Here is a 16,985-nt window from a genome sequence, read left to right as displayed (position 1 = left end):
TAGTGGAAGGTGTCCCTGCCCGTGGCAGGGGGTTGGAGCTGGATGAGTTTTAAGGTCCCTTCCAGCCCAAACCATTATATGATTTTAAGTTAGCAGCACAACCACTGGAATGCTTTTTTCCTTTTCATCTGCTTTGGCTTTTCTCACTAAAAGAAAATTCCAAATTTATTATTTTGGAAGTAACCATGAAATACTTTTCAAAGACACATTAAGTAGAAGAGGGGTCATTCTGTAACATGTGAAAATAAGCATGCTACCACCAGATTCACTCTCCTCCAGCACACCCACCATGGGGTCTTACCTTCTGGTGGATTCTTATTCTGGTTGTTCCACACAACTAACAATTTGGATAGACTAGGCACTTTAGACACCTCTGTGATGACTCGGAAAAGGCTCTCCACCCGGTCATAGGTGAGAACTATGGCTGTGAATCCTTGGGACTGAGGTGGGATCAATGGGAGGAAGAGTGGGTTGCTCACACTGTTCCATTTCTGTGAAGGAAAACAAGAAAACAGGCAAACAATTTGATTGAAGTGACTTATCACAGTAGGGAGTATTTATTACATTAGGGAATAATTCATGTAGTCAGGCCTAACCATCAGATTTGGAATTTGCTCAGATAAAGCAGGTTGATTTCTCCAAACCTTTATTCCAATCTATTTCTTATTTCAGTTTTCATTTTTGCTTAGCTGTAATGTTGCAAACAAGAGGGGTTTTAGGTAAATAAAGTGGAAATGGCAGACAGATTTATGGAGAAGGAAAACCAAGGTGAATTCTGAACTCAGTTAGCACGACTCAATTCTCCTTTACTAATCACTATTCCAAGACACTCGTATTTACAGTCAGGACTCAATAAGCCAAGAGATACTTAATCAGCACCATTTCAAAAGCAAAAAAGAGTAAACAACAAAACCAAAGCAGCAAAACCATAAACCTGGCATAAAACATGTACCCAAGCAAAAAGGCAAAAGCAGGCATCAAGAAGAATAATGTACTAGCTTCCACAAAACTGTGTTTGTTCAATGGTGGAAAAAAACACCTATTACATTAAACTAAATAAAGAAGGCATGAGATGCAAAGATGAGAGATATCTACTCCTCGTGAATTTTAACTAAGCCATCCCTTTTAAGACTTTAAAAGGTCTTACTTCAATATACTGCCAGTACAAGGAAGCCAGCTCAGCTGGCAAAAGACAAGACAGACAACTAAATTCTCACTGAATGTGCCAACCTCCTTTGGAGCTGACAACGAGGGGGAGGAAGCAGTGAAGGGACCATTCGACAGGAATGAAAGCGCCAGCATTTCAGTCTCAACTTTTCCATTCCAGCTGACGTTCCAAGCAGAGGTCGGAGAGAGAAGCAAAGGGGAAAAACAAGACCTTTCAGGACGAGGTGAAAAGGGGAGCTGGGAAAGCAGAAACTGAGTGATGCTGTTTTGAAGGGAAGTCTTGAATCCCAGCCTGTAAAAACTATGAACACTCAGAAGAGGTTAGGAACTGCCAGCAGTTTACAAAAATACTGCGAGACTCTCCAGTTAAACTCATACCACAAGCTTGCTTGTATCAGAGGCAAAGCAAGTTTTATAGACTTAAAGTTATCTGCTCATATTAGCAGGAAATAAACTTTGCAATTTTCCGTTTATTTAGTTTTTGGGTTACTTTATACACCCAGCAATCACCTTCCTCATGTTTACCGGTTAGACACCTCCAACGAGAGTAACTTCAAGGACAAGGAGAATAGAGAGCCTATTTACTAAAAAGAGATCATAACTTTTTGACCATTTTGGTAAAGGAGAAAAAAATATGATGTGAATATGAATTTCCTTCTACAAACACAGCAACACTGAAGGGGGGATAAATACATGAGGTGGAAAAGACACTTAAAAGTTAAGCACAGCACTGGCATGCTGTTTTATCCAGGATGGTCTAAAGGTATGTTCCAGGCAAGGATTTGTCAGTAGGAGTAATACCTTTTAGTAGACTTCCTGAAATAGTTGGAAAGATGGAGTAGTCTTCAGCTACACGTACTTTATCAGATGTGGTACAACTAACATTCAACATAAACTATTTGTGAGCTTCCAAATGGAAAGCATGAAATTCTGGTTTTTACCCAACAGGAAAATAGGATAATGTAGAAACAGCATAATGCAGAACTTGGGTTCATGAAAAGAACATTGGCTACCTGGGACAGCAGCGGACTACACTCAGCAATTCAGAAAATACATCATAGAATCACAGAATGGTTTGGGTTAGAAAGGACCTTAAGATCATCTAGTTCCAACCCCCCTGCCATGGGCAGGGACATCTCACGCTAGACCATGTCGCCCAAGGCTCTGTACAACTTGACCTTGAACACTGCCAGGGATGGAGCATTCACCACTTCTTTGGGCAACCTGTTCCAGTGCCTCAGCACCCTCACAGTAAAGAACTTCTTCCTTATATCTAACCTGAACTTCCCCTGTTTCATTTTAAACCCATCACCCCTTGTCCTATTGCTACAGTTCCTGATGAAGAGAATATATCTATTACTTCAGCAGCTGATATGTGAAGAGACAAACCTGCTTTCAGATTATGACATTTTCTAAAATTAAATCTATTACACATCCTTTTGCTAATTCCACAAGATGACTGGTGGCAGATGGGGACAGCCCTCTGACTTTGCTCCAGCAAATCACAATGTAAATGCTACCAGAGCATAATCCACCTCATTAAAACGTTACAGATTCATTTCCACACAACCCCCACCCCAAGCCTGCTATTACCCAAATGACCCTAGTAATGTTGAGCAGCTTCTTAAAACAACTTTCAGAAACCTCTCTTCATTAATACTTGAAGTAGAGGTTTAACGTCATACTCAGAGTGCCAAGAAAATCTCATGTTTCTGCCCTACAAGTAGTAGCAACTGGTAGAGTACTCTAGGGACAATGCTTTATTTACTATGGGCAAGTATTGCCACCTAAATTAACGGCTCCCACTTGAAGGTTTTCTAGTTACTTTTTCTCTCTAGCAACAGCATTTCCTAACAAATTACTTGCTATAATACCTTTGGAAAAGGATTAATCCTTGGCAGTTGGAACTGGATGATCTCAAGGTCCTTTCCAACCCTAACTATTCTATGATTCTATGATTCTCTCTCATCTAAGAGTTTTAGTTACTTACAGGAAAAAAACACATCTGCCTAAAGTATTTATCATGCTTTCTCTTAAAACCTTAGGTTTTAGGTACATTACTTAAATTCCAACTTTTAATACTTTCAGAAAGGAATGAAAATCCTCCCTTGCTGGTTATAACTTAGGGAATCTAAGGCAACTTTTGAGGTGTTTTTGTTCATGCACCTACTAAAGGATGATAGCAGGAGGGAAAAGCCTGTAGACACACACTAATGGATGGGAGAACCATACCTCTCATTTGAGCAAAACATTTCAAAAAGGCAATTAAGCATCTCTCAAGTGCCATTAAGAGCCAACCCCCTGCTGCCTGCCTGAAGAGTGTGTCTACAGTCTGAGACCTATTGACCCCACTTTCTGCAGGAAATCAGGCAAATTCAAGCCTCCATAATTTCTTAAAGTCTTCCAGATTTCTGCTTGGGAAAAGCAACCATACAGGGGATTAATTCAACAGCAACCTAATTAAATCTCTATTATGGCAGCAAAGCATGAAGTGGATAACGACATGGGAATGGGTTCTCCCAGTCACTGCTCAAGAAACCAAGTGGTGAAGGAACATTTGCTCCAGTCCCATTTTTATTAACATTCACAGGAACTTTCAGAGAGAAGAGCAAACAGCAACAGTGGATTGATCATTCATCACCCTTCTTTGACAAAGTGCTGACACTCAGCTGTGGATAAGACAACGGTTCAGTCTCACTAATATCATTAGAAGAGCCAGGATAACTAATCTAAGATTAATAGGTTGTTTTTATAGGCAAAAAGGATCAAGTTCAAATGCCAGTTTCCTAAGAGCAATCTCATGTCACTTAAGTCTTACAGTCTCAGTCATCTGACAGCTCTTTGCAGTTCACATGAAAATCCAAAGCTGTGGGACCTGAATGGCAGTGAGAACTTAGGCACAGCCTAAAGCTGGGGAGAGAGGAGAATTCAGGAATGGGTACATACACAAGGAAGGATTCAGAATGCTGCAGCTGTCCTGTGCATGCTATCCACTAGTGTGCATGTGTAATAACACCTTAGAAATGAGGCATATTATCTTTACTAGAGATATATCAAATATTGCCCTACCTCTTGGTCATTAAAACCAACTTGATTCAATTTTTGGAAAAGTTAACACACTAAGGGCAAGGTATCAAGGGAGTTGAATTCTCATTATGTGGGATGCCTGAAGTTGGACTCTGCGTGGAGTCTTCAGGTTCAAGTTATAAGAGAAGTTCTAAACAGACTGTTCTTAGCAGGCTACGGAAGTGAGATAGATGGGAGCTTCAGGACATCAATGAACACAACCGGCCTGAGAACTGGCCAATCATAATAAATGCTACAGATCCTCAAAGGTATTGGCAAAATACCAGACATAACACAGGGTCTTATCCCAAAAATTACTCGGGTGTACACTGAGTACCATTGAAAGAGACTTGAAGAAAGACACAGCAGACACATTACAAACTGCATCTCGGAATGGTCTAGGAAAACCAGACTGTGTAAGGCTGTCCCATTATTACAGAAGAGAGTCAAGAACATCCCAGCTAACATTTCAGGAGAAAACTCAGCAGCAACACTTTAGAATAATAGAATTTCACTGCTCCCATGAACAGGACAGTGGGGTTTTCCTCCCTCTTTTATTCTCAATTACTAGACTGTTATAACCACGTTATTAGTGAAACCACACAGTCTGAGCAACAACTCCTCACTGTCTTTTAAAAACACAGAGGTAACGACAACAGTGTGTTGAACTTAAACAGTAGCTAAGCATCTATACTTCTATACATCTAAGCAAAACAGCGAGCTATCCCCTGCCTCTGTGGGTAAGGCTTTTTCAGCTGGTTTGTTCTGAATATCAATCTAGCCTCAATGTGGTTTCAATTATGAATTACCAGACCAAAAAAAAAAAAAGCCTTGATTTATTCTATTTTGCTCCAATTATTCATGATAAGTTTCTATTGAACACTTTGAGAAAGTATTTCATCATGCTTCCCATCCTCATGTGGTCATAGGGCAAAACCAAAGGAATTGACCCTTCTCCAGAACCAACAATAGTGCTTACACTGCAAAATCACAAGCCAAGTTGCAGTGGCCACCACTTCATGTTCTGACGAAGATTATAAACTGTTCTCAGAAAACAAATTTAGCCACAAAACACACAGGAGTTTCGACCTGTTCCTTCTTGCGTCATGCAATCTGGTACTGTTATGAATTGTGAATTATGATTGCCCAAATACATCACATAATTATAACACTAAGTTATTCAGCATATTTGTTTTTAGCCACTTAAATCTAATGAGCTGTCTGAGCCCTTCTGACAGAATCTATTGGCTGAACACATTCTTTCATAACAAAACACTCAGCTTCAGGCTCTTCAACTTCTTGATTTCAATAATGTGTCACAAGAATAGATTTGCAGTGAGAAGATGGCAGTTAGTTATCAAGAAGTGAGTTCTTACTTACAGCTGCCATAATGCTTATGCTTTTTGGAATCCCTCCATCAATTTTCTTGCCATTCTTTTGCAAGAATAAGAATAATAAGAATATTATAACATTATAACTTTAATAAGAAAATTCGAACCATTTGAAAGAGAACCAGGAGTAAGATTCATGGGATTTATGGGTTTTCTTTTTTTCTTTCCTTCTTTCTTTCTCTCTTTCTTTTTTCCCTTTCCCCTGGTGTAAATCAATGTAGAAGCTTCTGACCCAAAAAATTCACGGTATGACATAAATTGAATTGGGAAAACGGAGCTTAAAATACCTTTCATACTCTCAAGGCCAGAAAAGACAGGGAGTACTGAAAAGATGACTTATGGAAGCCAAAGCAACAAAGCCCTATTATTATAATCATCATTATTATTGTTGTTGTTAACATTAATATTGATAAGTTTTACAGTTAATGACTCCTATTATATACAGTAAAGCTGCACAGTTAGGCAGCCACAGGAGGGACCAGGCAGTGCAACAAACAAGATAAGAACAACAGTGAAGAGACCCTCATCCTTGGCCAGCAAAATCTTTCTTTAGGTGCATCTCAAAACTAGCTTTGCTAAGATGACAAACATGTCTCTCACTTGAGTGTTTAAGTGTCTGCTTCTAAGCTAAAGACAAAGCAAAAAGCTCTTAGAGAAAGTAAAACCTAATGGTATTAAATGGCTACGTATAGTTTTGGGAACTAAAATGTCATTCAAGTGTAATGTAAGAAATCCAGTTTCTGGTTCTGTCAACCAAATTCAACAATTTGTTGTTTGTGCCTCAAAGGCTGTTATTTACAATGGAACTAAACCCACACATTAGATACTAGCCACACACCATAGGATAACTGAGGTTATCTACCACTGGGTAAGAGAAGAATCCTAACCTCTGCAGGTAAGTTAAAAAACCAACTGTTAAATACTGTTTCACAAAGAGACACAGAAATATCAATAGTTAGACCTGAATACATGTGGTATACTCAATTTGTCCATAATATTAACACTGGAAAAAAATACTGATGAACTGAACTTTATTTGGCATAAGAAAGAATACCTATCTTCTAACATGGTAAATAAAGGAAAATTTCACCCAGCTGATTCAAACCATCACACAAGGTAACTGGAAATACAGCAGGAACAGAAACCTAATATTGTCCAATGTCAAAAATAGATGTGCACTGCCAAGAAAGGTGCCAGCTTCTTTTCATTTGCAAATGAAGGCAAATAAAGAAGCATATGTTAATATTTGCTTAATGCTTTGACGATGAGGAATGGCGCTAGGATGGCAGTACAGTTGTAACAGTGGCATTATCTGGAGACTGAGGGCTGTAAAATACTAGTCAAAGAGCTTAGAAACAGTTCCACTGTTTAACAAGTGTCAACTGCCTGGTCATTGGCAAAAGCCCACGAAGTATTGTGCAAATGAACATCTTATTAGGCTTTGCTAAATGAATGGCACATTTTGCACCAAGTTAATTTGGCTGGTTTAGTTTAAACTAAATGATGGTGCTGTTTTCTGCCTTGCTGGCAGAAATGAAATCTGGTATGTTTATTGTTCAGCATAGTGATATTCTCAAGTGATTCTCAAACTATGGTCTGTATCATCCAAGGTCAAAGCTCAAAAGCAGCTCCTGACAAACAAAACCTTCAATGTTTTATAGGTCTGCATTCTAAACAGTCTTGAAAGAATTTCAACAAAAGCAACTGAAAAACTTTGGATAAACCCTGTCTTCCTCATTTTTCAGAAACCCACATGTTGGCAAGGAATGATGCGAACCAAGAGGAGAATTTAATCTACAAAGAAACACAAGTGAGAAAGTAAATTACCTCTATTAGAGCATAACAAAGTATTTAATTGAAGATAATAGATCACATCTCAAACCCAGGTCATTAGTTCGAATCCAGCCCAAACTGGTAATCATCACAATGCACACCATGGAAGTGGTCATTTTCTGGTTTACTTGAACGTAACCAATTGCCTCTGCCTAATGGATAATGCCTGGGCCAAGAAATACAAAAGGCACTAAACTCCCATGCTTGCAGCAAAAGACTGTCTGAGATAAAGCACTCAAGTGGTCCAGGAATGAATTTCAGGCCCTGAAAACATCATTTGCCCCTCTTCACTAAAAGGAGGAAATATCTTCTAGTGCATTTTTGTTGTACTATTGTTGTACTATTTTGAAGCACTATTCCATAACATATTAGTATGTTATATGCTACTTGTCTTCCACTTCCTCAACAGGATAATGGGTGCGTAGGAAAATAATCCATTTCAGAATGCATTTTTTTCAATATAGAAAAGCCAAAGAGTCTTCAGTCAAACCATACAAACACTTAAAACTGCTCAGATCAGCTCCTCAAAGCAACGTACTAAATATAGAATTAACTGCATATTCATTTATCTTCTGTGTCCCTTATAGTCCCTCCTGCTGGAAAAACACCCTGTACTGCTGCTGTATCCACACAGTGGTGAAGATACTCAGGCAACAGCCTCATTAATATTTTGAGCCAATATAAGCTAAACTAATGCCAAAAAAAGCAGCCTTCCAGCCACCCGCTCCCTCTTCCCTCCCATTTCCCCGCAACCTTCTTTCTTTTGCTGTTTAAGTTTTACATGAGGAAATTTCTGCTAATTCACAAGTGAATGAGAAAATTAAAAAGAAGGTAGCACATTGAGAAAGAAGTTGTCATCCAACTACAGAAATGTGCAGGACTGCTGCTTTTGGCAAGAGTACCTGGTTTAAACTGTTTGGGAAACTACAGACTCAACACAAGGTGGGCTGGTGTTTCTTTCTGTCAAGACTTGAGAAATATCCGGGGAACAGGAATAAGGCTTATCTATATGCAGACCTAGCCATGAGCATGCCTCACTGATTTTAAGTAAGTGAATATTACTTCCATGCTGTCCAACATAACAGCCATCCCCTCAGATACAAAAAAAAAATCAGTGTCATTTTGCTGAAAAGAGAATGTAATCATTATTATGTTTGCAGATATGTCCACATTCCTAATTTGAGGAATCAAGAGTCAAATCTTGAGTATCAAGAGTTCAAAATAAAGCAAAGAAAAAAGCTTCAGAAAATAGCCCTAACTGCATATTGGTCCTGCTTTGCAAGTGACATCAAACTTGAGGCAGCCTTTTGTGAAAGATGCAGCTTTCTCTTCATAGGTGCTGTTGTTACAAACTTCACTGAATGTTTGAGGCCCCTAAAAATCTCTTTTATCTATCATACTTTCAGGCTGTAATCTCTTTTGCTAGTGTGTGCTAACTCAGATTCAATTCTACTGTACTATAATCGAAATAATAACACGCAGTACTACACAAAATCAAAGCAAACAGACTGAAATCAGACGATGAATCTTAAAATTGGAAGCAAACATTTAGTAACCAGGACACTAATTTTCTGTTACTTCTCAGAATCCTAATGACATATTAAGCAAAATTAACCCCCATAAGCTGTCAAAGAAAAAAATCCTTAAACCAAGGAGACAGGCAGGTAAGCAACCATGGCCAAGGACTCTTTCTAGCTAAGGATCCTCCTCTGCACAATGATCTTGCACAGACAGCAAGCTCTTCTATCTGTCAGAAAGGTGTATTTGTCCTAGCAAGTAAGCTCATAAACCCATTCAAGCTGGCATTTCCTACATAAATATTTCATAAGCAAATCCATGCTCTCCTTTTCAAACCTTCACCATTCAGAGCACAGGGATCTCTGTGCTGTAAGCACCTTGCCTTAAAAAGGTGATTGCACCTCTGCACCTCCTGTTCATCTGCCAACAGCTTCTACAAGTTCTTCCTGCAACTCCACACTTCTATCTAAACCATATAACAGAAACAAGAGCATATAGATGAGCATTAATCCTTACTGACCACAACATCACAGGGAACAACAAGCAGAGCTGGAAGACTTGGGTGCTGAGCCAGCTAAGTTTGAAGGCAGAATACACATGGCAAGCGTGGAGGTACTGCTCTGGCCAGTAACATAAGAATTTATGACACCCAGTTGCTCACACATTTCACTGTTGTGTTAATGTTAACTCGCAGGTGCTTCATTTTAAACAGTTACCTATATCCTGGCCCTGGGGCTGAGCTGAAATAATTCTCTATAAAAGCTTCAGTCTTGGAGTTTATTTACAGAAGAATATGGCAATTTTCTTGTAAATGAGGAACACATTCAAGTCATCTTTAGTTACTCTGTTTTATCAGAGTCAGAGGATACAGTTGGCATCTTCTCCTACCTCAGACGTACCTGCTTTCCAACTATAATGTTTCATCCAGGCTTACCAGAAATTGTTACAGTGCTGTGAATGGACATTAGGTAGCAGCTTAGATGAGAAACATACTCAGGCTCAAGTGCACCATTACTCCCCTGACAAGCAGATACCAACTGTGGAATTTTGACTAGCACAACTATTTTGAAAAATTAATTATTTTACAATAAGAACTACTATGAAACCTTCATCAGGGACTGTAGTGATTAGACAAGGGGTGATGGGTTCAAACTGAAACAGGGGAAGTTCAGGTTAGATATAAGGAAGTTCTTCCCTGTGAGGGTGGTGAGGCACTGGAACAGGTTGCCCAAAGAAGTGGTAAATGCTCCATCCCTGGCAGTGTTCAAGGCCAGGTTGGACAGAGCTTTGGGTGACATGGTTTAGTACGAGGTGTCCCTGCCCATGGCAGGGGGTTGGAACTGAATGATCTTAAGGTCCTTTCCAACCCAAACCATTCCATGATTCTATGACTTATTAAATGTATTAGTAGATACTGTATATATCTAAATTATTCTATACTCTAAATTGCTTGAAGTTATAAATTAGCTGAATCCTGAAAATTATGCTTCCCTATAGACCACAACTGTAACATGCTCTCTCCTCAAAGAGATAAAATATAATCACAGGAAAAACACCCTAAAAACCTCAAAGATAAATTGGAGAAGGCTCCAGTTATTTGCTTTGAATGAAAGAACAAGGATCAAACCCAAAGAGCATTAGCTGGCTTAAACAAAAAAGAAGAGAGGCTGATGGAAGGAAATTTCATACGTGCTCAGAGTAGCTATCAAAACCCCCAGTTAAAGATACCACAGGATTGTGTACTGCTGTTCTACAAATGTAAACTGCCCTTGAACAATTCCTGATCTGAATTCTATTTTCTTTAACTGACCCTCTGAGAAACGGTCACAAGCACTCTCTGTTGCTGGCTAATACGGAGCTTACACAGCCCATAAAGGAACTTTTAATGACATTTCTGTTTCATATTGAAGCAAGAATTGAATTCATGCGCATATTAAGCAATTTTCATAGTCTAGGATAAACATCAAATTCTTTCAGCTGAGACATAAAACCATCAAAGAACTGACCATTCGTGGCATGAGGGAGTCACGATATGAGGTGTTAACTCCAACGTCCTGGATAAACTCCAGCCTGTCTAATTGCAGTCAGCCTTTAACTTCTCTTTGCAATTGCACACTGATACAATATTCCTGCCCACTCCTTGTACTGCCCTAGCACGGTATTCCTGTTACATGTTCCTCCACAGTTACAGAGCTCTGTTCTGTATGTTGCCATGTCTGTGGTCATAAACCTTTTGCCTAAGAACCTCTAGGTTGAATGACTAACATAAATGTTTTTTCCAAGTGTATATTAAAAAAGAAAGAACAAAAAGGAGCCTGCTTGTTGCTCGGAGTAAGATTGGCTTCCCCAGAAATGGATAGAGAGAACCCAGGAGAGGATGGTTTTGCATCCCCTTTAAAGACTGAGTAATCCTAAACCTATTTTCTTCCTTTTAGTAGGTGTTTCAAGGTGCTTGTTCTGCTAATATCATCTAAAGGTATTAAGGTTCTAATCTCCTTCTTGTAGAGCACATGTTGTGCAGCTTGATTTCTTCCTTCATTACTGCCAAGTGCCACATTTTCTCTCTAGGCAATGACAACAAGAGATTATTAATGCCTTTGGCTAGGCCATGGAAAATCATCTTCTGAAAGCCAGCAATGAGCTTCTAAGTCTTTGTCAGCAACTGTTCACACTATTGGGATGAAGAGTTTAAAGTAAAACACATCCTACTCCTGAGCGCTCCTACCCAGCTTGCAGAGAAACTCTCTCTACACCATCATAAAGCCAAACAGTTAACAAGTTTGGTTTTATTAGTAAAACAAAACTATGTTTTATATTTTGACACAGAGAAAATTAACTGATTATGAGTGAAAATCATCTGCAGCCTTTTATATAGTAAAAAATCAGAACCAGCTGCTTGGTGCAGAAGGTTAATTAATACTCCAGTGTTTCTTCTTAACGGAGGTGGGTTCAAACAGTGAAACTTCTTTTTCTTTAAAGGAAAAACAAAATTCCCCAGAAAAACTTTGATCATCAGTGTCTTTATAAGAGAAATTATGGAGGAATAACATGGAGAAAATTGTAGGCACAGGAAGAACTAGCTATTTCATCAGGATTACAGGAAAGAGCCTTGCAGACTGTTTAAGATCTTCAGTATTTCCACTGCAGTTAATTCATTTTTAAGATCATTAAGCTCAGACTAAATTCAATAGAAAAAAAGAAGAGTGTGCGTGTAGATGCATGCATGAAAAAGAAATAAATAAGCAAGCAATTTAGTGTGTGAAATAGCAAAAGGGAAAAGTTTGCATTTCACCATCAGGATATAAAACGAACTGCTAGTTATTTTGCCAGTTGTCATAAAATATATTAGCTTCATCTGTGCAAGTTACCAACACAACACATACACAAACACACATCCACAGAATTATTACCAAGTTTCATAGCACATACCTTTTATACAAGGAAGAAAAAACCAACAAGCCCACAATTTGTTTTATGAGTAAATCAAACGAATTTGCTTACCACAGCTGGGGGATCATTCCAATCCTCATAAGAAATAGCAGCATATGGGTAAATTCTGTCATTGATAATCTGAAGAGCAGCAAGAGCAATTGCTTTCATCGATCGAAAATATGCTTCCCAGAACCACCTTGCCTGTAAAGAGAATAAAGTTCACTGTCACACTGCACAGATCCAGTGCTTAATAATCAACTTTGGCTTGCTGTGCATGATACATTCCATGCAGTCAACATATCAGGTGGAAATTAAATTAGGAGGCATGTTTATTGTAGGTAGGATATTTCCATAGAGCCTGAAGGCTTCAAACTCAACTCCACTCCCCAAAAACTAGGGCTTACAGCCAATAAAAGGAAGCGGCAACATCGCTTTGCAAGTGATTAAACAGAATGAGAATACTTGAAGGAATCTATTACTTTCACGTATTTGTCACGTTTTTCTCTTGAAAAATGTCAAAAGCAATTTGACCATAAAACAGAAGAAATTGCTGTTATACTCTGTTTTCCCAAGGCAGAGGAATCCACAGTGCAGCTAAACAACCAAGTAAAAGCTGCAGCCTAAAAGGTCTTAGAAGTCCTAAAAGGAACTTAGAAGTCACTTTTTAACATCAGTATTCGAGACAGCTGATCAGCTAGGGAATGTCAATACTCATGAATCAACACCTTTCCAAGTCTTCCAGAAAACAAATACTATACAAGTAAATGTTAAGATTTGTACATAAAAGTACATGTGCATGCCAATTTGTTACGATTGTTCATCTAATTTACAACACAGCGTAAAACCACTGAAATGAAACAGGATTTTCTTATACAGATACACTGAATTGCACAGATGAGTCATTTTCCACCTAAGCCCCTGTCATGCAAGTTTTAATCTTGTCCCAGTTTCTGTATAAGACAGAAATGCTGGAAGAAAAGCAGGGTTTTGGCAATGAAAATGCTGACTTATCTGATTCTCTGTTAGAGACATAAACATACTTTCTAAATGCCTAGAACCATCCAATGATCCTGTAGGACCCCATCCAACCCAGAAGGAAACACACTTTGTCAGTAAATGTAGTTCAAGAATTTCATCCCAACAGATATGAATTTGTTTCAACATAATTTTCCTTGAGGAAACTCCAGCACCTTGAAGCATCCAGCAGGTAATTTAACTTGCAATCTCCTTATGGTTCAGTATCAGCTCCAAGAGTGTGCGTTTGCATCTAGGTAGTAGAGCAATTAAAATAAAAGGCTATTTTTCATTCATTGGAAGCTTACGAAGCTTTCAGAGCCAGAATATAACAACTGAAGACAACATATAAATTTGGGCAAGTTCTGTATTACTCTTGCCACAGATTCCTTAAACAGCAAAAAGGCTTTAATCACATACTATGATAATACTAAATCATACTATTTAGCATTTTAAGTTATTGAAGGAATACCAAGCTTTTGGAGGAATACCAGACTTTGGTACTATGAACCAAAAATAACTATCATTTAGCTGTTCTTAACAAGTTACCAGTGCGCCCCACTCTGCAAGATAGTACTTTAATAGAAGACAAAGAGTGATTCCTACATGTAGACCTTGTGCTGAGGCATTCCTAGGCTAAATATCAAAGTACAGGAAAGATTACAAGTAGGGAAAATACAAGTTCACAAGCATATTTGCACATATTCATGCATATTCTACCTTGTACTGTATTCTGTGTAATCTATGGGATTCAGAACTAAAAACCTGTTGCTGGCTCTAAAACTCTACTCCATGGGCCTTTTGTAAAACAGCTCTTCACAATACTTCTATAAATATTTAAGACGAAAAAAATCCATGTTACAATTAATAAAGCTAATTAGGAAAGAGATAAGTGCTCTCTGGAGCACTACTTTTATTGTGAGAAAACATTAACAACCATAATTTCAGAATTTTATTAAGGAGACTGATGAGTATGTCCAAAAATTACATTTTTCTGGAGCTTGTCATCCAGAAGGAGTGCTGAGCCATTTCACTCTAGAACAGAATCACTTCCCTCTTCTTATTTCCCTCCCTGGTAGGACTTAACAAGCTGGATAACAGGCTGATTACCAAGAACACAGAACAAAATGAATATTATATATATCCAAAATGAATATTATGTCTGTCCAACTATAAAAGCAGAATTATATGAATGGGTAAGAATAAATAATGTCTACCTTCCTAAAATACCAAAAAGACATTAAATGAAGCAAACACCACATGCTAAGCAAAGACATAAGTACTCCTTTCCCCATGCTCCATTTCTTAAGAAAAACTCTATTATCCAGAACTCAGCAGCAAATTATATAAAAAATGAAGCAGATGAAGAATTAAAATTAACCAGAACAATAAACCTCTCCATTCAAGTACCCTAAATAAGCAAGAGTAAGAACACAGATTTCAAATTTCATCTTCAATTTAGACAACAATTTAGAACCACTGCTATAATCAGCACTAAGAAGGAATTATTTTACGTAGCCTTTTAGCATGTAACTTTATATAGCAATTGAGCAGCTATTAATTGTGTGAAATACACACAGGACTCTGTATTTCACTGTTATTAAATGACAGCATTCCTATGCTGTTCTAACTCAGATTGTTTATTTATACTGTAGTATCTATGATTATCTAGCTTCGTAACAACCAAAGCTGGTTTTCCTCCTTCAGCAAAACCAGGATGGATCTGCTCTAGCTTCTCTTTGCTGAAAGAACACTTGTAATGTGAGGCAAGATTACACCTTTATACCAGAAGCAAAACTGGAGAAGAGGGCAGAGGGAATTTACTTTTTACAGACTAATATTTATGTAATTAATTTTTTGTAAAGAGCCAGAAAATGTTCCCACAGTTGGCTGTACGTTTTTTTGAGTTGTGTTTCTTTAAGGCAGAATTCAAAACCTTCCAAGGGGATTTGAAGTCTCCAAACAGATGTTTCAGGGTCTCCTTACTTCCTCCCCACCTTGTTTGCTTTTATAAAGCAGAACTGATTAACATGGCTTGCCAGTGTCTGCTGCTCAGCATGTGAAGTTACTAAACATGTTGGGAAAGTTTTCTATTGGGAAGATATACGTCGATTCCATTTGAAATGTATTTTCTGCTCTAGTTGGTGTGGTTGAAAAGCTTATGCTGGAATGTAACAGATACCTAGAGGAGAGAAAAATCTCACGAACTCATCTGGGAAACAGGAGAAACAACAACAACAACAACAACAAGAGATCTGTTCCTGACTTTCTTAGCATTCTTACGTACTGCTTCTGATCTGTCCATTTCTCTTTTCCATATCTATGAATTCAGAAAACTAATGGTTATATATTTGAGAGTAGCTTTAATATACTGGGTAACGTTTTTAAAGTATGGCAATTTTAACATACTAATCAGAGCTACCTGAAAGCCTTTCAGGATCTTGAAATAAAAGATCCATAATTACAGATCTTGTCTTACATACAGCATTGGTTATACACAGCTATGACTACCGAAGGGGGCCTACAAGGATGCTGGAGACGGACTCTTCGTCAGGGACTGTAGTGATAGGACAAGTGGTGATGAGTTCAAACTGAAACAGGGGAAGTTCAGGTTAGATATAAAGAAGTTCTTTACTGTGAGGGTGGTACTGGCACAGGTTGCCCAAAGAAGTGGTCAATTCTCCATCCCTGGCAGTGCTCAAGGTCAGGTTGGACAAGGCATGGGGTGACATGATCTAGTGTGAGGTGTCCCAGCCCATGGCAGGGGGTTGGAACTGGATGATCTTAAGATCCTTTCCAACCCAAACCATTCTATGATTCTATGATATGGTCAGGCTGCCATTCCTTTCAACTTGAACTGAAATTAACTTCTAATACTTCAATAGTCTGCTTGATGAGGTTTCAGAATTTTCTAAGGAAACACACTACATGGACCACAGACTTGTAGAGAATGCTAACATTTTTATACACCTAAATATTGCTTAGCTCATGGGCAATCTAAATTATACACAGAGATCAAAAGGGTACTTTGTACAACTGCTAAGACAACACAGATGAATGTATGTTAACCGATGGGACCTTGTTCTGGGTGTATGGCTTACCAGGAATTGCAAACATGTATTTAAGAAACACAGCTTCTCTTTCCCTTCCAAAATTCTAGACATATAGAAAATCTAGGATAGATCCAAGAGGAAAGACAGAGATGCAGTACTTTCTGTAACAGCTTTACCAGTGTGTGGAAGAATCAAATGTAGAGTACTGAATGACTTGACTGAGAATGAGAAATATATTATATTATTGGTGTGCCCAATGGGTGACCTGAATCTCTAAGAAAACAATAAATTCCCCATGAAATTAATTTACCTGAATTCAATTTCTGTGTAAGATTTTACAAAGCCAAGACAGCCTCACCATGGAAGCCAAGGACTGAAGGAATCGGAGACCAAACTCCCTCCTCTCTTCAAGCAGTGAACCCTGCAGACCAAGGTCACAAACTCAAGCACGCCATAAGTAGTTTCAAGTTGTTTCCCTTCCTTCCTCCCCACGCCACTTTCAGCTGCTGCA

General features: G+C 38.5%; 1 protein-coding gene across 1 annotated transcript in view; it reads right to left on the bottom strand.

The window, feature by feature from the left end:
* Window positions 1-16,985, bottom strand: part of EXT2 (exostosin glycosyltransferase 2) — a 79,858-nt gene that overhangs the window by 29,708 nt on the left and 33,165 nt on the right. The window contains exons 8-9 of the mRNA XM_030482339.1: window positions 12,477-12,608; window positions 302-491 (exon numbers count right to left, since the gene is read on the bottom strand). Of these exons, the coding sequence (XP_030338199.1) occupies window positions 302-491; window positions 12,477-12,608 (322 nt within the window). The remainder of the gene's footprint in view (window positions 1-301; window positions 492-12,476; window positions 12,609-16,985) is intronic.

The sequence above is a fragment of the Strigops habroptila genome, chromosome 4 (assembly GCF_004027225.2).
Source record: "Strigops habroptila isolate Jane chromosome 4, bStrHab1.2.pri, whole genome shotgun sequence".
NCBI classification, from domain to species: domain Eukaryota; kingdom Metazoa; phylum Chordata; class Aves; order Psittaciformes; family Psittacidae; genus Strigops; species Strigops habroptila.
Note: the sequence above shows the minus strand (reverse complement) of the source record. Positions and strands in the feature narration are given on the sequence as shown.